Source organism: Aotus nancymaae, unplaced genomic scaffold, assembly GCF_030222135.1.
Source record: "Aotus nancymaae isolate 86718 unplaced genomic scaffold, 86718_ANA_hifiasm-v0.15.2.pri h1tg000057l, whole genome shotgun sequence".
Taxonomy (NCBI): Eukaryota; Metazoa; Chordata; class Mammalia; order Primates; family Aotidae; genus Aotus; species Aotus nancymaae.
The window spans coordinates 26,638,452-26,661,268 of record NW_026988471.1 but is presented as its reverse complement, the minus strand read 5'-3'; the positions used below and the strand labels follow the sequence as shown (position 1 = coordinate 26,661,268).

At 39.6% G+C, this 22,817-nt stretch overlaps 2 protein-coding genes across 3 annotated transcripts in view; one reads left to right on the top strand and one right to left on the bottom strand.

Annotated features, from left to right (window-relative positions):
- SLC4A1AP (solute carrier family 4 member 1 adaptor protein) overlaps window positions 1-12,019 on the bottom strand; it is a 30,868-nt gene extending 18,849 nt beyond the window's left edge. The window contains exons 1-7 of one of the 2 annotated variants that reach the window (XM_064363956.1): window positions 10,935-12,019; window positions 10,180-10,375; window positions 8,242-8,364; window positions 7,046-7,106; window positions 6,562-6,701; window positions 1,986-2,146; window positions 321-390 (exon numbers count right to left, since the gene is read on the bottom strand). In XM_064363956.1, the coding sequence (XP_064220026.1) occupies window positions 321-390; window positions 1,986-2,146; window positions 6,562-6,701; window positions 7,046-7,106; window positions 8,242-8,364; window positions 10,180-10,375; window positions 10,935-11,597 (1,414 nt within the window). In that variant the 5' untranslated portion in view covers window positions 11,598-12,019. The remainder of the gene's footprint in view (window positions 1-320; window positions 391-1,985; window positions 2,147-6,561; window positions 6,702-7,045; window positions 7,107-8,241; window positions 8,365-10,179; window positions 10,376-10,934) is intronic. The other variant, XM_064363955.1, reaches the window with a different exon arrangement.
- SUPT7L (SPT7 like, STAGA complex subunit gamma) lies at window positions 11,709-21,900 on the top strand. The gene is made up of 6 exons (XM_012475419.2): window positions 11,709-12,180; window positions 13,235-13,337; window positions 14,123-14,527; window positions 17,548-17,872; window positions 19,657-19,894; window positions 21,211-21,900. Exons 2-6 carry the CDS (start codon window positions 13,324-13,326, stop codon window positions 21,471-21,473), a joined length of 1,245 nt encoding a protein of 414 aa, XP_012330842.1. The 5' UTR covers window positions 11,709-12,180; window positions 13,235-13,323; the 3' UTR covers window positions 21,474-21,900.
- Window positions 21,901-22,817: the final 917 nt, after the last annotated feature.

The window sequence follows — 22,817 nt, the reverse complement described above, 5'->3', positions numbered from 1 at the left end:
AATTCAGTCAAAGTTTCCATATAAAAGTCACTAACATAAAACTGGACAGAGGACATCACTAATAATAGGAATAAGGAACAAGTTATAGCCATGAGACCTCGGGAAGTCATTTTGTCTCAATGGGCTTCATTACCCTCAACTATTAAATAAAGAGATTAAACCAAATGATTTATAATGTTCTTTCTAGTTCTAAAATGGTATGTTGCTCTGTCAAAAGGCTCCATATTCTGTATGATATTTCTTATTAACCAATGTAGCCCCAGTGCCTAGCATAGAGCACTATATATGGTGTACTAATAAATATTTGATGAAAAACTTACCTTTACTTGAGGCTTTCAATCTCTCAGATATTTCAGAAAGTTCCCTTTCAGCATCATTTAATTTTGCAACCTGTAACACCCAAATCAACAAGATTAGAAAATTTTTCTTCTTTTGGCCGGGCGCGGTGGCTCACGCCTATAATCCCAGCACTCTGGGAGGCCGAGGCGGGTGGATCACGAGGTCAAGAGATCGAGACCATTCTGGTCAACAAAGTGAAACCCCATCTCTACTAAAAATACAAAAATTAGCTGGGCATGGTGGTGCGCGCCTGTAATCCCAGCTACTCGGGAGGCTGAGGCAGGAGAATTGCTTGAACCCAGGAGGCGGAGGTTGCGGTGAGCCGAGATCGCGCCATTGCACTCCAGTCTGGGTAACAACAGCGAAACTCTGCCTCAAAAAAAAAAAAGAAAAAGAAAATTTTTCCTCTTTCAAACTGTTTCCTTATCATCTTCCTATTTTCACTATTGTTACTAAAAGTTTTAAGAAGATTAATTCAAAAGTCCAGTTGAACTGCTACTTACAGAGTTAACGCTTTTTTTTTTTTGAGATGGTGTTTTGCTCTGTTGCCCAGGTAGGAGTGCAATGGCACGATTTTGGCTCACTGCAACCTCTGCCTCCCGGGTTCTTGCAATTCTCCTGCCTCAGCCTCCCGAATAGCTGGGACGACAGGCGCACACTGCCACACCCAGCTAATTTTTGGTATTTTAGTAGAGACAGGGTTTCACCGTGTTGCCCAGGCTGGTCTTGAACTCCTGAACTCAGGCAATCCACCTGCCTAGGCCTCTGAAAGTGCTGGGATTACAGGCATGAGCCACCGCACCTGGCCGGAGTTAACATTTTTAATGTGTTAAATTCAAACTGAATTTATTTCTGAATTTAAAAACACAGAATTAAACAGAATTAATAACTCAGACTTTATTTTACTTAGAAGAAAGAGCTCAAGGTGTTTTACATAAATCAAAAGGACATGTTGGATTTTGTTTTAAGCTCCAAATCCTACTATAAATTAATACCTATAAGAAATTCCTTGAAGTGCAATTGCTGAATCAATGCATTTTTAATGTTGACAGATGTCAGATTGATGATTTAAAAGGTTGTATTATACATTCCCACCAAGTGAGAGTCAACTTCACCATATTCTGGTCAAGCTCTGCATTATTAATATATGCTTTGTCTAGTCAAATAGGTAGCCTATTACCTACCTATTACTGTCTGTTACCTATATATTAACACATGTCACCTTAAAATTTCCTGAAGAATATACTGTTTCAGACTACATATTACCATACTTTATTCTCTAAAATTTCTTTGACTTCTCTTGACTGCCAGAAGCCTAAAGTCAATTTCACCTCAGAATCCCTTAACTTGGAACTTTTTCCTTTCTTTTTGAGATGGCTAATATCATATCCAAAGAATGTTAACTGATGGAGCAATATCCTGGAGGAAAGTATTTAGTAAGCAAGCCAAATTTTTTTCAAACAACTTGGATAAGACTAGTTGTTTGTTACCATTAAATTAACAGATCACAAAAGTTATACTTTAGTATCAGATTTCATTGCTACTACTTTAAAAATTGTAATTATCATAAAATATTTCAATAATACATTATTTTATTAAAAATTAAACTATTCAATACCACAGCTACTTTCATAAATAAAACTTGCCAATGATTCAAAGGTCTCTGGCTTCTCATCAATCTTGCCAGCCTTCTTCATTCTGTTCAGACGCTTCTTCTCAACCAGGCCAGTCCGATCAAGAAATGTGTCATCATCACTATCATAAAAGTCTTCATCTTCCCAGTTCTTGACTTTCCTTTTCCTAGATACTAAAGGTGGATAAAATGATTAATAAATAAGTTTTTAAAAAAGAAAAAAAAAAAAGAAAGTGGGCAAAGAGCTTAAAATGTCACCAACTACTGAAAAAGATGATTCTACAAGCCGCCAAACTACACGTATAAAAACAAAGGGCTAAATCTTGAAGATATTATACTAAGTGAAATAAGCCAGACATAAAAGGACACTTACTGCATTATGTGAGATACCTAAAGTAGTCAAATTCATAGAGACTGAAAAGTAGAATGGTGGTTGTCAGAGGCTGGGGAGGACAGAGAATGAAGTTAAGTGTTTAACAGGTACAGAATTTCAGTATGGAATTATTTTTTAAAAAAGGTCCAAAATGAACAGTGTTGATGGTTCCATAACATTGTGAATGTACTTAATATCACTGAATTGTACTCTTACAATGCTTAAAATGGTATACTTTTCTGTTATGTATATTTTTCCACAACTTCTTATTAAACAATTTTTCATTAAAGCAAATAGTTATTTAATGAGCAAACTGCTTTGAAAAATCAATAAGGATGGCCAGGCAGGGTAATCCTAGCACTTTGGGAGGCTGGGGGGAAGGGGTGGTGGATGGTCTGAGGTCAGGAGTTCAAGACCAGCCTAACCAATGTCATGAAACCCCATCTCTATTAAAAATACAAAAATTAGCTGGGTATGGTGGCAGGCACCTGTAATCCCACCTACTCAGGAGGCTGAGGCAGGAATATTGCTTGAACCTAGGAGGTGGAGGTTGCGGTGAGCTGCAAAAGCGCCACTGCACTCCAGGCTGGACACCAAGAGTGAAACTCTATCTCAAAAAAAACAAACCAATGAAGAAAAAAGGAAAATGAGAAAAATACAAATAACCCAAAAGAAAATTTGAAAGAGAAAAATGAAAGCAGTTCACAGAAAAACAATAAATATTTTAAAAGATGTTACTTTTCAAAAATAATTAATAAAAGTACAAATTTAAAAAATAGATACTACTTCTCACATATAAAACTAGAAAAACATAAAAAGATTAATAATTGCTGGGAATGCACATTGATACAAACTTTTTGATGGTCAAGCCTACAATATCTGTCATTAAAAATGCATTGATCCAGCAATTCCACTTCTAGGAATTTATTCTATTAATATCAGTGAAACAGTATTTATAACAGTGAATATGTAGAGAGTCCATCAATAGGAGACTATGACAGCCAATACTTTTTCTTCCACCCTACAACTTTCTACTCTCTTTGTTCTGATAAAAGTACCTCTTTCCCCTAGAAAATCCCTCCCCCATTTTATCTGGTTTAGGGATAGTCATACCAAAGCCAATTCAGTAAGACTCCTTCCCTCATATTTATATTTAGAGATAGGGCAAAGACGCTCTCTTTACAATGTGGTTATTAAAGTGAGAGACTATATTCCATGCTGAAATTCCACCTATATATTCCAAACAGTCAATCACCTTTTTCATCCCCAAATAAAAAACTACAATAAAGAATTACATGACAACTGAGAAAAACCTTTAACATGCAGAACAGAGACCAAACAAAAAGAAAAATAACCTGAAGAAAACAGAGATTAAATATTTACAACCCATAAAACAATAGGATATTATGTTTTAAAAAGGACAATTCAAAAACCAAAAATGAACTTTTAGAAATTAAAACCTTGGAGTCTCTGAGTCTTCTCTAGGTTGAAAGATTGCCTGGCTTTAAAAACTTACAAAAAGAGAGAGAAAGAAATTAAAATCTTGGCAAAATAGAGAAGGCAGAAAGATAAAGGTGCAGAAATCTCTCAGAAAGAATGGAAAGACATAGAGATAAAAAAGAAGAAAAAAACTTAAATGGTCAATGCAAGGAGTCCAATATCTGATTAATAAAATTCCATAGAAAACAGAGGGCTGAAATAATGGCATAATTGCAGAAATGTTCCTGAACAGCCAAGATTTCCAGATCAAAGGATCCAACAAGTACCCAGGAAAATGAACAAAAATAGACCTGCAGAAAAGTACTTTATAGTTAAGTTTCAGAACCTTTAGAACAAAAGGAAACTCTTACAAACTCTGGCAAGGGGTGAAAAAGATGACATACAATAAGATCAAAATCTGAACTGTTTAGGATTTCTCAAAAGCAACATTGGATGTAAAATGATAAGAAAAATTATTTCCAACTTAAAATTGTATTCCCAGCCAAACTACTAATCAGGAGTTAAGCTAGAATATATATAGAATTTATATTTATATATTTATAATTTATATAATATACATAGAATTTATATTTTCAGAGGAGAAGGGTTAATAAAGTTTATTCCCTATACACTGTTTCTCTGAAATCTACTAGAGGGTGTCCACCAAAACAAGAAGTAAACCAATAAAAGGAAAGATGTAAAATTCATTGAAGGACTATCATCACCCATGCCCTCTAGTGTTGTACCAGTTTTTTAATCTGCTAAAAGTACAGAAGGATGTATTGCTGTACAAGGAAATAAACCAAGAAACATGAGAATATGAGAATCAAGAAACAGAAAAGTCAACCCTGGAGAAAGAACAAGGAAGTCTCAAGGATAACAGGAAAGTCAAGTCCCAGGTGACAGTTCTGTAGCAGATCTGCAGAGCAACAAGCCCTGAAAGAAAAATAGTGCTCTTCAGAAAAAATGTCTTCAAAAAAAATCAGAAATGATAAATTACCTAATCATTAGGTTGTTTGATGCGGTGAAGCTACTGAAAGATGTGGGAAGAATGAGCAAGAAGTACAAAAAAGCCCCAAACACATGAAAAGCAAACATAATTATTACCTTTAGGAAAAACAAAAAGAAATAAAACTGTTCAGTTATGACTAATATTTACATAAGCATAATCATGTAAATACTAAATACTAATTTAGCACAGTTGACAGATAATGTCTAAAATAAATGACTCAAAATATAAGAGCATACTCTTGTTCTTGGAAATACAGGTGTTTTTAAATGCCAGAAGAAATAACTGAAAGAACTGAAAGCCTCCAGGGAAGAAGTCTGAGGAGGGGTAGGGCAAGGAACAAGTATATTTTATTATAAGTCTTTTGGTAGTTTTGAACCAGACATAAGTTACTTTGCAATAATAAAAATTTAATACAAGCCTTATTAATAAATAATGCTCTACTCAGGCTTTAAAAAAAAAACAAGCAAAATACACAATGTATTGATACATTTTAATGTATTGATATAATATCCATGATACAGCTGTGCTCGGCGGCTCATGCCTGTAATCTCAGCACTTTAGGAGGCCAAGGCGGGCAAATCACCTGAGGTCGGGTATTTGAGACCAGCCTGGCCAACATGGTGAAACCACGTCTCTATTAAAAACACAAAAATGGCCAGGTGCAGTGGCTCACACCTGTAATCCCAGCATTTTGGGAGGCCGAGGTGGGTGAATCACCTGAGGTCAGAAGTTTGAGACCATCTTGACCAACAAGGAGAAACCCTGTCTCTATTAAAAATAAAAACTAGGGAGGCCGAGGCGGGTGGATCATGAGGTCAAGAGATCAAGACCATCCTGGTCAACATGGTGAAACCCTGTCTCTACTAAAAATACAAAAAATTAGCTGGGCACGGTGGTACGTGCCTGTAATCCCAGCTACTCAGGAGGCTGAGGCAGGAGAATTGCCTGAACCCAGGAGGCGGAGGTTGCAGTGAGCCGAGATCACGCCATTGCACTCCAGCCTGGGTAACAAGAGCGAAACTCCGTCTCAAAAAAATAAATAAATAAATAAAAATAAATAAATAAAAACTAGCCAGGCATGGTGGCACATGCCTGTAATCCCAGCTACTCAGGAGGCTGAGGCAGGAGAATCACTTGAACCTGAGAGGCGAAGGTTGCAGTGAGCCGAGATTACACCATTGAACTCCAGCCTGGGCAACAAGAGTAAAACTTCATCTCAAAAAAAAAAAAAAAAAACCCACACAAAAATTAGCTGGGCATGGTGGTGCACACCTGTAGTCCCAGCTACTAGGGAGGCTGAGGTGGAAGGATGGCTTGAACCTGGGAGACGGAAGTTGCAGTGAGCCAAGATCATGCCACTGCACTCAAGCCTGTGTGACAGAGTGAGACTCTGTCTCAAAAATAATAATATCCATGATACATTCTTACATTAAAAAAGTGAGTCACAAAAGAGTCTAATTAATATGACTGCCTTTGTGTATGAGTGTTTGTTTTTTGTTAAAGGATCTAGTTCTCAGCACACATTTATATATGCATAGAAAATGTCTGGGAGAATATAAACAGTGGCTTCTTTAGGGTATTGAGATAGAGAATTTTTTCTTTTCACTTCAAAAAATTCTGTACAATTTACATTTTCCCCTATAAAGAAGTTTTATTACTGTTTGTGTTAAATTTTCCTTCCTTCCTTTTTTTTTTAGGAAAAAAAGCGCTCCTATATATACTGACCTGCTTCCTGCCGAAGCAATCCCAAAGTGTCAAGAATTCGACAAGCTTCCAATGAGCACTGGATCATTGCTTCTTTTTTCTTTCCTGAGTGAATGGCCTCAGCCACCAGTTGTTTTCCAGTTGAATCATCCACAGGTAATCTTCATTGGTTTAGTGGGAATTATAGCACAGGATTAAGCTCCAATTCTCATGAAAACAACTACTATGCTATGATAACAGTCATGTTTTCTTAGATGGCCTTTCAGTCTTTGAATTCATCTTGTTCTATCTTGCCAAAGTTGGACTTAAAATCTTTTCTTTCTACCTCTTACCCATCCCACCCCACTCTCCAATAACATTAAGGGTTACTAAACTATGAAGTCTCAAATTTAGAAAAAGCTTAAAATTAGATGAAAGTTACCCTTTGGGTCGTTGTCTATAACCATATATTAAACCTGAAATTGGTGATTTTCCAGAAATGAACATTAATAAGAAAATAACATACCTCACCCTGCAGAGCCAAGTGCTATGTCCCTGTTCATCAAATTCATATTCTAATTCTTCTCCTGTGGGAGAAAGAGAGACGAAACAATTTTAATAGAATCCAAAAATTACTAGTTGATACAACAAGAAATGAGAACAAATGTCAAATAAGAACAAGTTCCTAGCAGTGGCTCACGCCTGTAATCCTAACACTTTGGGAGACTGAGGCAGGAGGATCACTTGAGTCTAGGAGTGTGAGACCAGTCTGGGAAACATGGCAAAACCCAATTTCTACAAAAAATACAAAAATTAGCCAGGCATAATGGTATGTGCCTTTTGTCCCAGCTACTATAAGGGCTGAGGCTGGAAGATAGTTTAAGCCCTGGAGGTCAAGGCTGCAGTGAGCTGAGATTACACCATTGTACTCCAGCCTGGGTGACAGAGCAAGACCCTATATCAAAAAAAGAACAAGTTCCCATACCACACTGAATAATAAATTTCAATGCATTTCACTTCTCATTCCTAGGGATTATCATCTGATAATAAAATTAGAGTAAGTCTGAGGCAGAGAGAAAAGCAAACTCAGATCAAAGCAATCAATTCTCCATAGATATCTTTGTTCACTGTACAGTAGTTTTCACTTATATAAGTTGTAGACTTAAGTGGTTATTTTATCACAGTTGCCTGGTTTTTAGAAGCACAGATATTAAGTGCACAGCTGTTTCATATATTACTCATATATACATATAAAATATATGCAGATATACATAAACATACAAAAACATATTCTCTCAAAGTATTTCTACTGAAACAATCCTCTGTGGAAAAAATGTTTAAATCATATAATATAAAGTCTAAACTCATGTTAGGAATTACAAAAGATCAGGTGAATTCGGAATTAAAAAATTACAGGAAGTTGGCTCAATTTCCCCACCATCAAAGTCCAGGATCTTTTGAAAAGAATGAGATGAGTCAGGAAAAAAAGTACTTCCTTTTTTTAAGATAAGAAGAAAGACTAACAATATTTTTATGGTTTTTTTTCCCTCTGCTATACTAATGAGGAATAATTTTCAAAATAAACCTAAAGCAACTGACCACAAGAGTAAAAAGTGAACAAGAAAGACAGCAATAAAATTATAGCATATCTTAGTATAAAGCTCAACCTGAAGCACTGCCCTGGATACCTTTTACTGGTAGGGTCAGAATCTGTTTACATACCTTCTCGGTCAAAAAAGCCTTGGAGAGCCTTTTTGGGATCCTTTATATAAAAGGCCTCCCTTTCCTGCTGAAACTCTAAGACAATAGGATTCTCTTCAGCATCATCCTCTACTGCATCTTCTCCTACAGGATATGGGAAAGGAAGAAAAGATAATCAGACATGAGAAGAGACTATTTGAATGATACCCTCTATTCTTTCAGGCTGCATAAAGATATAGTTAGGCCAGGCGTAGTGGCTCATGCCTGTAATCCCAGAACTTTGGGAGGCCAAGGTAGATGAATCACGAGGTATGGAGTTCAAGACCAACCTGGCCAACATGGTAAAACCCCGTCTCTACTAAAAATGCAAAAAATTAGCTGGGTATAGTGGTGGGTGGCTGTAATCCCATCTACTGAGGAGGCTGAGGCAGGAGAACCGCTTGAACCCAGGAGGCGGAGGTTGCAGTGAGCCAAGATTGCACTTGTGCATTCCAGACCAGGTGACAGAGTAAGACTCTGTCTCAAAAAAAACAAAGATATAATAGATCTGTGATTTAAAAAAACAAATACATACTTGCAGGGACAGGGGGTGGAACAACCACAAAACCACAAGTATAAACATATTCAGGTTTTCTAAATTGTGTGACAAGTCAAAACTTTTCATGGCACCTTAATTTTTTTTTTCTCCATCACAATATTTTAAAAGTAAAATTACCTACCACATTGTGGAAAAAAATGTGAGCTCCTCAGCCTGGCATTCTTGTTCTCTCACACTCATATCTAAATTTCATTTCCAATATAATTTCCTAATACTTCTTATATCTGCCAAATAAACTGGTCTACTCACAACTTCCTTAAAAATCATCAATCCTTACCCTGAATACCAGTCCCAATACTCAGCTTCATAAGGGCTTTTCCTTTCCTTCAAGTTCCAGCTCAAAACCCTTATGCTTATAAAGTTTCCCAGAGATCTAAGTCAGTGCTGTTCAACAGGAATATAATGAAAGCCATATTCGTAATCTTAAATTTTCTACGTAATCTTAAATTTTCTATTAGCCACATTAAAAAATTAAAATGAAACAGGTAAAATTATTGTCATTTCAACAGGTAATCAGTATAAAAATATCATGAAAGAGATATTTTACATTCTTGTTTTCAGACTAAGTCTTTGAAATTCAGTGTATGTTTTGCATTTACAGCACAGGTCAGTTGGAACTAGCCACATTGCACATGCTCAGTAACCACATGTGGCTAGTGGCTACCATATCAGACAACACAGGTCTAAGTCCTCCATCACTGTTCTCTCTTCTCCAAACTTTCACTCTAGCATACTTATGGTTTCCAGCTTTTGTTTGGCACTTAGCAAAAGTAACTTCATAATTTTTCCTGTTTTCCCAACTACATATTAAGGCCATAGTCTATCTTTCTATACTCCCATCTCCTGAATATCCATTTTCTAAAATATCTGGTGTTAAAGAAAGTTTATTATTTTGGCTAAGGGACCAGCTTTCTCTGATTAAGATTCCACATTTCCAGATATTTTCACAAAGTACGGAAAATTCAAGAGAATATCCTATATTGAATAACATCCCATTTATTTGGTTGAATAGAGTTCCACCCCCTCCAATGATAATCACATAGCACAAGGTCAGTACTTAATAAATATAAAAGTTTAGAATTATAAAAATAGCAACTTTATGCTTAGGACAAGTTTTGAACAAGAGAGTGCATTAAAAACATTTTTTTTAAAAAAATCCAAAGTGCCTATAATTTAATTTTTTACATCAGTAAAGTTAATGAATCTCTCTGGCTTTTGGTTACCTCATATGCAAATTGTGTTTGCCCTATCTATGTCAAGGAGCAATGAAAAGCTGTATGATTTTTAAAAACAAATATTTAAGGGTATCACTAGTAATTAACTCAAAATATTAACCTCTGGCAGTAATTTTAATTTCTTACCCATTCCCCAGGTGCAACCCATCTCATCATCTTGGCTACCAGAATTTCTCTTTCTTTCAGAGGTATCCATTTCCTCTTCTTCATCTGAGTCTTCTCCTAGCATCTTCTTCTCCAACAATATTCGTTGCTGCTTGCGCAATTCCTTCAACTGTGTTACTGTTAACTCGGATTCTGCCTCTCGGTCTTCCTCTGGTCCCTAATGAACGAAGGAAAAAAAAGATTATTTATTTATTTAGAGAAAGGGTCTTTCTCTGCCCCCTAGGCTGAACTGGAGTGCAGTGGTTCAAATACAGCTCACTGCAGCCTTGACCTCCTGGGCTCAGGTGATCCTCCCATCTCAGCCTCCCGAGTAGCTGAGGCCTGGCTAATTTTTTTTTTTTTTTTTTTTTTTTTTTTGAGACGGAGTGCAGGCTGAGGCGGGGGGGGCTTGCCATGTTTCCCAGCCTCCTCTCGAACTCCTGGGCTCAAGCCATCCTCCCGCCTGGGCCTCCCAAAGTATTGGAATTACAGGCGTGAGCCACCGGGGCTGGCCAAAAAATAAAAACAAAAACGAATTATTTTAGAGTTCGGGATTGTGGACATGACTTTTAGAAATACGGCAATGAGTATAGAGGTTTGGAGATGATAGGCCAGACTTGATTCCTTCATGTTTGTAATCGCTGAGTGGGTGATTCTTCTTCCTCATCGAAAGCTTAAGAAGCTCAGGAACGCAGCCCAATAAGCCCGAGATTTCAATTCTAGGTTTTTCTACCTACCTGGAGGATAAAGAGCCGGGTGCTGCCTCCAAAGCGAATGACATGCCCAACATGGACTCGACAGTAGGTGCGAGGTGGGATGCGAGTTTTGTTGAGAAAAGTGCCATGGGTGCTTCCCAGATCGTAGAGGTAGAAGCCCGGCCCGTTGTTGTCGCATTCTCCGTCAGGACCAGACGCCCTGTGCTGAAGCACTGCGTGGTACCGAGACACCGAAGGGTGCTCCAGGCACACGTCGCAGTCAGACAGCCTCCCGAAAAGGCAGTAGCTCGTCCCTTTCAAGCTACGGGTGCCAAGGATAGTGCCGCCCTTCAGGGTCTCTAAGCTGTAGGGGGCTGTAGCAGGGCCACCCCATGGAGGCTCCTGGTAGGGGGTAGCCCGGGCCTGACAGCCAGGGGAAGAAACCGCTGTCTGGGGGCGCGACTGCCCCTCCTGTGGACTCCTAATATCCCCGCAGTCCGGCTGAGGAGGCGGGACGTCGGGCTCCCCAGAATTGGAGTCCTGCAACGCGGTGGGCCCTTCCTTCTTCACCTCCTCAGGGTTTGAAGGACTGGTGGCCGGGGCCTTACTCCGCGCCGCTGGGGGCACCAGCAATGCTGGCTTCTTGAAGTCGACACAGAGCTCTTGCGATGTCTGCGGCTCGGACTGAGAGAGAATGCCAGCCATCCTCAACGGGTGCAACCTCGAAATCTGTTCCTTCGAAACCTCATCCTTCGGTCTTTACGTTCCTGTCTACGTCCGACCCTCCCAAGCTCCCAGTGGCGTCGTAGGCGGCGATGGTGAAGTTGCTCCTTCACGATCTAGGGCGTTGCAAAGTGGCGCTGACACGAGAAGGACATAATACGAGAAAAAACGGCTGTCGGGATGCTGTGCAGAACAGGGACATCTTTAGAGGATACAACGGGATAGTAATGACTTCCTGTTCATATCTCGATCTAGAAGAAGCGCTTCCGGCGGTCTTAGACCACTAATCAACAAACCAGCTTTCGGGGCTTGACGTGACCCTTGCCTCAGGCCTCTAGGGGTCCAGACAATCGCCCAGCCCGCTCTGCGACGCAGCAGTGAATAGTGACACCTCCTTGCCTCGGTTCAGCTCCAGACGGACCTCCCCGTCTTCCGGCTGCCCTAGACCTCCGGCGACCTCAGGACCCTGTGATTGGCGCCTGCGCCGGCGGACCGTGACGGAAGAAACCCCTGGAGGGACTTGAGCATTCCTTGGGCTCCCTGCCTGTTCTTCGTGCTCCTTTCGGTAAAGTTAGGGAAGAGGGCGACTTTTTTGTTATTTCGTTCATTCATTTATTTTTTTCTGAAACTGATTATTAAGGCAGAATAGTTTAGTGGTTAAGAGTGCAGACTCTAGAGACTGTCGATTTTCGACCTCGCCATTTGTGACATTGTGCAAGACACTAGGCCTCAGCCTCCACTCTGAAAAATGGGGATAATAAGATTATCAGCTTCATAGGGTTTTTGGAAGAATTGAATTAAACAATAACGGCCAGCCGAACGGGTGGCTCACGCTGGTAATCCCAACATTTTGGGAGGCTGAGGCAGGAGGATTACTTGAGCCCAGGAGTTCCAGAGGAGGCTGGGCAACATGGCGAGACCCTGTATCGCCAAAAAAAAAAAAAAAAAGAAGAAGCCAGGTTTGGTGGCGCGCGCCTGTAGTCCCAGCTACTCGATTGGCTGAGGTGAAGGATTGCTTGACTCGGGGAGATTGAGACTACAGTGAACCATGATTGCACCACTGCATTTCAGCCTGGGCTACAGAGCGAGACCCTGTCTCAAAAAAAAACAAACAAAAAAAGTGAAGTCTGGTATGTAGTAAACATTCAACAAATGCCTAATATTTCTGTGTGCCTGGCCCTGTAACAAGACCATGGCAGTAAGAAATACACAGGAGAAAAAAAATCAATTGCGATAAGTACTAATTAAAATCTAAGGATAAATGCTGTGACATAGACACGCAAAGCGCCGTGAGAATAGAGAAAGGGAGATGCACTGGGAAAGTAACGGAGGGTGGGGACTTAGGCTGTACTTAAAAATGAATATGAGTCTGCCAGGGATGGGCAGGGTTGTCAGAGCATTTCTGGCAGAGTTCACAGCTGAAAGTGTCAACTGTGGAAATGCATAGCATTCTCAAGAAAGGGAGTAGTATAATTTTGTTAGAACAAAGGTAGTCATTTCATCCAGAAATCTCCTCCTTTTGTGCTTCCACTACCCCAGGTCCATATACCTCTAGAACAGTACTTACCACTTATTTTCTTATTGAAATATTCTGCTTCTGTTTCTCTTCCTCACCTCAGGGCAGGGATCTCACATTATCAGTCTTTGACCCACACAGAATGCCTGGCATTTGATAAATGTTTGTTGAACTTGAAGAGACATATGGGCAATGAATCTGCAAAGGTGAGTTGAAACCAGATTGTGAATTTTGTTGAATGGTAAGCCAAGGAATTTTGACTTTTTCCAATAGGCAATGGGAAGCCATTAGATTTAAGTTTTAAAGAGTGTAGCAGCAGGGTAGAGAATAGGTTACATACAAAGAGAGATTGGAGGAAGGGATACCAATTAGAAGGCAGCAGAAATTGCTCACATTCTAAATGTCAAAAGTTGAAAACATAGTGCCATTTAGATTAGTGGTTCATAAATTTTTCCACCAGGACCATTCCTGAGACACACAAAATAAGAATCACTTCTTATTATCTTTAACCCTACTCACTTTTCTCCTATTGATCCAGCACAGATGTGTCAAGATACTTTATCAGGCCTTGCTTATTGTTCAGAGTTGATCATGTTGATACTTCTGGTAATGAGTTAGTGAGGTGAGATGGAAAATAGGGATACTAGAGCCCCAGATGCTGTTGTAGCTGTTGGTCCACTAACGACCTAAATTCTACCTTGTCGTTCAGTCTAGCAGGAATTGTCATAGTATGACAATAACCAGCATCTAACAATTACATTTCTTTTAATTTGTTTAGGGAGAACCTCTTTGGTCCTACAGTTTTGCTGACACTGACATTTTTCTAAGTGGTCACAAATAGCCTACTTTTTACTACATAACTGGCTAGACCTCATATTTTTCACTACAGAAACCTATAATCTAAAGTTGCCAGAGATTTAAACACATTACTTTTAGGTTATTGTCTACATTTATCCTGAGATCTCTTTTCTTCTTATTCCTAAATGTTGAGATACTGGGGAGAGATACCAATATCATCAAGCCAGACCAACAGAAGTTCCTTTGATTTGCTCCCACGGGAGTTTCGTCTGGTGGAAGTCCATGACCCACCCCTACACCAACCCTCAGCCAACAAGCCGAAGCCCCCCACTATGCTGGACATCCCCTCAGAGCCATGTAGTCTCACCATCCATACAATTCAGTTGATCCAGCACAACCGACGTCTTCGCAACCTTATTGCCACAGCTCAGGCCCAGAATCAGCAGCAGACAGAAGGTATAAAGACTGAAGAGAGTGAACCTCTTCCCTCGTGCCCTGGGTCACCTCCTCTCCCTGATGACCTCCTGCCTGTAGATTGTAAGAATCCCAATGCACCATTCCAGATCCGGCACAGTGACCCAGAGAGTGACTTTTATCGGTAAGGCAAGGCTTTGCTGTATCTTACTTTTCTCAAGTCATCTTCCCAACAACCCTGTTAAACCTGTAATAGCATTTCCATTTCCACGCAAGGAAACTGAGGATAAGAGTAATTGACTTGGCCAAGGTTTCTCAGGTAGTTAGTGGAATGTTTAAGTTTTGAATGCCAGTCTTCAGAATCCAGGGTCTGTATTTTTAAATTTTTTCAGTGCTTACTATGTGCCAAGCACTTTACTAGGAGCAGGGTAATACACTGGTATGTAAAAAAGGCCATGACCTCATAGTCTTTAGGATCTAGTCTTTCTAGTTAATGTTAAAATATATATTATGTGTTTAGCTCAGTGTCTTCAAATTGGGATTCATGGACTTATTCTGGTATTTTTAGGAATCCACTCGTCTATACAAGAATCTTTAAATTGTGTGTTTTCATTTTGATAACATAGATTAAGAAATAATAAGTTGGGTCCAGTGGCTCATGCCTATAATCCCAACACTTTGGGAGGCCCAGGTGGGTGGATCACTTGAGGCCAGGAGTTCAAAATCAGCCTGGACAACATGGTGAAACCCTATCTCTACTAAAAATACAAAAATTAGGTGTGGTGGCATACACCTGTAGTCCTAGCTACTCAGTTCTGAGGCACAAGAATCACTTGAACCCAGGAGGCAGAGGTTGCAGATCCCGCCACTGTACTCCAGCCTGGGTCACAGAGTGAAACTCTGTCTTAAAACAAAACAAAACAAAAAAGAATAATATAAAAATGTTCTAGATCCCTGCTATTCAATATCTGGTCCAAGATCTGCAGCATCAGCATCACCTGGGGATTTGTTAAAAATGCAGCATCTCAGGCCTCACCCAGTCCTGCTGAATCAGAATCTGCATTTTAACAAGATCTTCACGAGATCTGTACTGCATTTAAGTTTGAGAAGCTCTGCTCCACATCCTCTGAATGACTGCCTCATAACCTAGAGCTACTACAAGATCTCAGTGTGCCAGTTTGTATTTAATGCCAAACAATTACTTTTTTCTTTTCATTTTGAAATTTGCCAAACCTACAGAAATATGTAAATAATAGTCAACAAACATCCAAATACCCTTCACCATGATTCACCAATGTTTAATATTTTGCCATATTTACTTTCTCACATATGTGTGTGTATACTTATATACGCACACATTTTTTTCCCCAAAACATTTTAAAGTAAGTTGCAGACATCACCATATTTCACCCCTAAATTCCTGAGCATGCATATCCTAAGAACAAGGAAATTTTCCTGCATAATCATAACACTATTAACACACCAAAGTAAATGAACGTTAATATCAATAAGTTCATATTCACATTCTTCCAATTGTCCCCAAAATATCTTTTGTAAATATATTTTCCCCCTAACTGGGATCTAACAAAGATTCATGCATTGTATCTGGTTGTTATGCCTCTTTAGAGTCTTTTATGAGTTCAGGTCACTTGTAGAATGTCCCAATTACTGGGTTATTTCCTGAAGATTAGATTCAGATTAAATATGTTTGGCAAGAATACAACAAAACTGATATTGGTATGTTATTTATTACATCTACCTGTTGCTGATAATATTATTTTAGAGGTTCCCAAACTAATGAGAAAATTACAGAACTAGACTAAATAATGTAAGGATTGCATTGCAGTTGGACCAGGTGAAGGCCAGATGATATCAAGGTGCATAGTAATCAAAGGTCCTGAAGTCATTGGAATAATGAAAAGGGGAGGCATAATCATATGCACACCCAACTCAAAAAACTTGCTCTGTGGCAATCAATACTGTATTCACATATTGAGGGCAATTTAATTTCAACAATATAATATTATATTAAATTGATGGTGTTATTCATTTTTAGTTTTGTGTCAAATTTATATTGTTAGTAAGAGCTAGGACCATCAAAAGTTTGTACCTGGTTTTACTTTATACATATTTAAGAAACTGTATAACAAAAATAATCTGCATCAGCTATGGGGGCACCAAAAATTATTTTCCTTTGAAAGAGGTCCAGATATTATTCTTGGAAAGTGAAATTGGATGAGTTCTCTCTGTTTATTAGGTACTTCTGAGGCCTTTAGCCTTTGGCCCAGAGACACTGGCCATGGAAATGATGATGATAGTAAATGAAAAGTTACTTGGCAATTAGTTGTCTTATTCTCAAACTATTATGTAAACTGCAATAGTTGCTATTGAACAGGTCAGAGTTTAGTGGGTAGATAACTCCTCAGGCACTCTTGTACAGTACATGATGACACATGGCAAGTATAAACCAAGGAAAAATGACTTTCTGTGCTCTGTTTTATTTTTATTGGTAAAATAAATGCCTTTGTCAGGGGTAGGCAGAAGCCAGTAGATAATTTCAAGAGACAGATAAATTATTAAAAGCTTTTTAAGTTATTTTTAGATCAAATAGCCCAGGTTTTTCTTAGAAATATAAGATTTCTGCAGTAGTGATTGGGGGAAAATGGTGTATTTTGAAGAATACGGTTTCTGGAATCAGAAGCTTTACCATTTATTAATGACATTTAAACAAATTTTGGCAAGTCAGCCCTTCTGAACCTCAGTTCCTCTCCTTGCAAATAGAAATAATAATAATAATACGAACCCCTTGTATTAATATGTTGCCCAGCATGTATGAAAACTAGGTTGTGGTAAAATAATTAGAGCATCATTGAGCAGTATCTGGGCTATACTCTTAAACTTAATCCTAAAACTGATCAAAATTGAACAGTTGCTAGAAGGAAACTTGCTTTTCACTAGATATCCTTTTGGACTGTGTATTGCCTGTTCAAACTATGTCTTTGTAGGAGCTCAAAGATATGACCGTGGGTTGCTAAGACATGCTCTGATAGCAGGAGGATAAAACTGAGCTATGTAACTTGGATGGAATTTCCCTGGAAAGCTAGGCCAGTGGCTTGACTGGAATTGTAAAACTCCTAGGGAGACAGGAGAGGTCATCACCCCTTTGCAAGAACATTAATAACACTACCACATCTCCACTTTCAGTGGGAAAGGAGAACCTGTGACTGAACTCAGCTGGCACTCCTGTCGGCAGCTCCTCTACCAGGCAGTGGCCACAATCCTGGCCCACACAGGCTTTGAATGTGCTAATGAAAGTGTCCTGGAGACCCTAACTGATGTGGCACACGAGTATTGCCTTAAGTTTACCAAGTTGCTGCGTTTTGCTGTGGACCGGGAGGCTCGGTTGGGACAGACTCCTTTTCCTGATGTGATGGAGCAAGTATTCCATGAAGTGGGTATTGGCAGTGTGCTCTCCCTCCAGAAGTTCTGGCAGCACCGCATCAAGGACTATCACAGTTACATGCTCCAGGTGAGGCGACCCTGTTGGAAAGTGGGCATAGATGTCTGTACGATCTAGCAGTGTTCAGCAGGATCCCACAACACTTGGTCTGCGGTGCAGAGCACAGAGTCATGGAACAGAGTGAACTTAACCTACTTTTATGATGGCACTAGAGATGTTCCTGCCCAAATACCATGGGCCTCCTTTAGTCAATGAACAGCCACATTCACTGATACTTCCTCTAGAAGAAACTATACACAAATATATAGAACCTGAGAGAATGCAGTTAGTTTGATTTTATTCAACAAGTATTTATTGAGTGCCTGTTGTGAATCGGGCATTGTGGGCTTCGGCAGTTAATAAGTTACCCGAGCTTACATTCTTGTTGAAGGGAGACAAATACAAGTAAACAAATAATGATGAGAACAATTTCAGGAGCTGGGCATGATGGCACATGCCTGTAATCCCAGCTACTTGGGAAGCTGAGGTGGGAGGATTGCTTGAGGCCAGGAGTTCAAGACCAGCCTAGACACTATAGTGAGACCCCCGTCTCTACTGAAAATTAAAAAATAAAAATTAGCTGGACCTGGTGGCTCATGCCTGTGGTCTCAGCTATTTGGGAATCTGAAGTGGGAAGATCACTTGAGACCAGGAAGTTGAGGCTGCTATGAACCATAATTGTGCCATTGCATTCCAACCTGTGCAAGAACCTGTCTCAAAAAAAAAAAAAGAGAGAGAGAGAACACAGACCTACTGGTGTCTCAGCCTCTGAAGCAGCTATTATAATGGTTTGACTGGAATTGTAATATATATATTGTATATCTAATATAGCTGCTTGGGAGGCTGAGGTGGGAAGATCATTTGAGGCCAGAAGTTTAAGGCCAGCCTGGGCAACAATAGCAAGACCCTGTTTCTAAGCACATACACACACAAAAATGCAATTTTTGATAATGTTAAGTGCTATGAAAAAACCAGAGTAAAATGATAATGCCTGGAGGATGGGTTGCGGGAGGTGATGATTTTGATTAGAACCAGAAATATCTAATCACTTCAACCCTGTGCTCCTAAGTCATTTGTTCACTGTTTCCATTTCTGCAAGTCTAAAGTATGATTAGGAATTAACACCCAAGAAAAAAAAGTCTTTGCTAAATGATCCAGATTTCCCACACCATTGATTATTCACCTAGGATACATATGTCAACCTTTCTTTTTTTTTTTTTTTTTTTTTTTTTATTTTTAGACAGGGTCACCTAGGCTGGAGTTGCTGGAGTGCAGCAGCACAATCACAGCTTACTACAGCCTTTATCTGCTGGGTACAAGTGATCCTTCCACCTCAGCCTCCTGAGTAGCTGAGACCACAGGTGTGAACCACCATGCCCAGCTATTTTTTTGTTGTTGTTAGAGATGGGATCTTATTAGATGTTGCCCAAGCTGGTCTCAGACTCCTAGGCTCAAGTGGTCCTTTCGCCTTAGCCTCCCAAAGTGCCAGGATGACAGGTGTGAATGACCACGCCCAGCCTACTACTGTTTTTTATAGCCAAATGTAATCTTTTGTCCCAGTTCTGTTTTAACACTTTTTTACCTTTATGTAACTTTTAATTAATGACAGAGACATTAGCCGCCAAACCAATTTTCTTTACGTATCTCTATCACTCATAAATGCAAACTCAATACCTTAAACAAATCCCTTCCATTGGCAGTGAATGTTTAAAAATTCTGTTATTCATATTCTGCTGGCTTTCCCAATGTCACAAGCTGACTATCCAACTTACTTTTAACATTTCCTTGGAAAATTGACTCTTGCTTGCCAACAGATTAGTAAGCAACTCTCTGAAGAATATGAAAGGATTGTTAATCCTGAGAAGGCCACAGAGGACACTAAACCTGTGAAGATCAAGGAGGAACCTGTGAGCGACATCACCTTTCCTGTCAGCGAGGAACTGGAGGCTGACCTTACTTCTGGAGACCAGTCACTGCCCATGGGAGTGCTTGGGGCTCAGAGTGAACGCTTCCCATCCAACCTGGAGGTTGAAGCTTCACCACAGGCTTCAAGTAAGACAAATAAATGTACTCACTTTGATTCTGGGAGATCTGCCAATTTCAGTACTTCTTGCCTTTTGGAATCAAACTCAAGAGGTAGACGAACAAAAGCAGCAGTGGGCAGAATGAAAAGTCCTAAAACGAATACAGTTTCACCTATCTGGGGATCCCAGCATTTTTCTCCTTCTAATTAGTGAAGAGAGAATGAGCACAGCTTTACAGGCATTCTTTAAAATAATCCCTAGTTAAGATGTAGATGCAATATTGTGTTGTCCCATTGATTACCAGGGCAGATTCAGGTGATCCAGCTGGTTTGGAAGATAAACCCTTCCTCCTTTAGTATTTTTTTTAGTATTCTGTATTGGTCCTTCTGGATGCTTATACTTAATTGAATAAGACAGCTGCCAGATAGATGGAGGAGTGTTAATTGCTCAAGGATGTTCTGAGTTGGGCTTCCTTGCTACAGTACTCTAACAAATTAAAGATGAAAGACATTGATATAGGGCTTTCCAGTTAGGGGTAGCTGTCTTCTTTTTCCAGACTCTGTGGAAACCTTCAGAACCAGGACAACTGACTGGTTACCTGTCAGTTAGGTTGCAAATTAGTCTGGGCACTCAGTTGTTTACAAATATAAATTGTCATTTCATCAATGCACAAATGACTCAAGTAGCAAATCCTCAAATGTGGTCTAAATGGAATTAGGTCATACTTTGCAAAGTGTTGGCAGAGAGTCTTTCACTATGAAAGAATAACCATAACAGAGCAGCATTGCTAGAACACATAGAGAGGTGGGAGGGCCAAAGAGAAACTGTTATGGACTTAGGGACCATGTCTCTTCAAAGGAGACTAGGTAGAGAACTGCTGTTAGCATTACGTTGTGACCATTAACTTTTCATAATGTGTGAGAGAGAGGACCAGACACCCAAACAAAAGGCAGGAAAACAAGATGGCCACATAGAAGAAGGAAGGAAGGACAGACAAGCTAAACAATTCAACAAGGCCTGTGGTTGTGCCTGTCTTTGGGCTGTGACACAGGATTCTTTCTGCCTGCCTAGTTTCATTTCCCTGGCTTAAGGAAAATGGGGGTGTGTGAGGTAGAGCGAGAAAAGTAGAAGAAATGGAAAAGCAGATAATCAGAGTTGGTAATTTTTTGGTGATGGTTAACTTTTTGGAGCAGAGAATAACAACCATATTCTCCAGCCAAGTACAGAATCAGAGTAAAAACTGAGCTCAAAGAATATTAGTTGGTCCTGAGGGATATATTTACTCTAGTTTGTTCTACACTTGGCTTACCACGAGGTATATGTCTGTCTTTCCTCTGTTTCTAGGTGCAGAGGTAAATGCTTCTCCTCTTTGGAATCTGGCCCATGTGAAAATGGAGCCTCAAGAGAGTGAAGAAGGCAATGTCTCTGGGCATGGTGTGCTGGGCAGTGATGTCTTCGAGGAGCCCATGTCAGGCATGAGTGAAGCTGGGATTCCTCAGAGCCCTGATGACTCAGATAGCAGCTATGGTTCCCACTCCACTGATAGCCTCATGGGGTCTTCCCCTGTTTTCAACCAGCGCTACAAGAAGAGGATGAGGAAAATATAAAAGGAAAAGAGGGAGATTTTTTGTCTAGACCTACTAGACCCAACAGAAAAGGTTTTTGTGTATCTGTTTCCATAAAAATTGATTTGACTCCTGTTCTTAAACAAGTGTTTTTCCTAATTCCAGAGGAACTGGACGTCACCAAACAAGGTTGCATTTTACTTTTGCATCCAGTTTTTATAGTTTCCCACAACCAAGCCACCCTTCACAGATGAATTATGATGCTGGCATGGCAATCAGGAGACCAAAGCACTGTCCCCTACTGTTGTCTTAACTATGACTAGACATGTTACCTCTCTATAGCCATTTCTCTCATACAACTGAGAAGAATCATACTTCTTTGACCTACATTGTAGAGATGTGAGGATTTAAATGTTTGCTAACTTCAAAACTGTGCTTGAATAGACTCATAATATATGCTCATATCAGATGTCAGTTTTCATTTAACTTGATTCATTTTTGGCTCAAGTCATTGGGAATCCATTACTAATACCTAACAAGAAATGGCTAAACACAACACACCTTATCTATTAGTCACCTTTTAAAAACTGTTTTTGCTGCTTTGGAAGTGTCTTATTTATAAGATCAGAGGTCTATGGTGACAGCCTTTCTGCTTATTTATTCAGACAGCCCTCTCCTATCTCATCCACTTATTTTCTTCTTTTCTAGACTTACTCCATCTATCCTCATCCTTTTTGCCTTTGTTATTTCTGCTCAGACTCACATACTTTCACCATACATCTTTTCAGTTGTTTCTTTTTTCTTTTTTTTTTTTTTTCAGTTGTTTCTTTTTCCCCTTTGTGAAAAAAGCAAACAAGTACTGTCCAAGGACAGCCTTGTGCATATTTCATTTGTTGCATTTGCTTGGTCATCAGAGGACAGCAGTCCATTAAGCACACTTTGCTTCTGCTACTGTAAGGGCAGCCTTTAAAGTATAACAATATGTACCTTTCAACTTTACATCACATCCTGAACATTACTGTTGTTACTCATCCATCAGACTATCTGTATATATAAGTACTGAATCAGTATTTATTAAGTAAATGATGTAGCACTGTAGTGATTATGAATTATTAGCAAATATGTTGCTTCATGCCTTGGTGGTGGATGCCATCATGTTAAACTGCTGAAGTTTGGTTTTCTTTCTTTTTTTTGAGATGGAATCTCGATCTGTTGCCAGGCTGGAATGCAGTGGCACGATCTCAGCTCACTGCAACCTCCGCCTCCCGGGTTCAAGGGATCCTCCTGCCTCAGCTTCCCGAGTAGCTGGGATTACAGGCACACGCCACCAAGCCCAGCTAATTTTTGTACTTTTAGTAGAGACAGGGTTTCACCATGCTGGCCAGG

Bases quoted from the DNA above. Each gene is read 5' to 3' on its own strand.
- SUPT7L (XM_012475419.2), top strand. The intron at 17,873-19,656 runs GTGAGGCGACCC...GCTTGCCAACAG, and splicing joins ATCACAGTTACATGCTCCAG to ATTAGTAAGCAACTCTCTGA. The intron at 19,895-21,210 runs GTAAGACAAATA...CTCTGTTTCTAG, and splicing joins AGCTTCACCACAGGCTTCAA to GTGCAGAGGTAAATGCTTCT.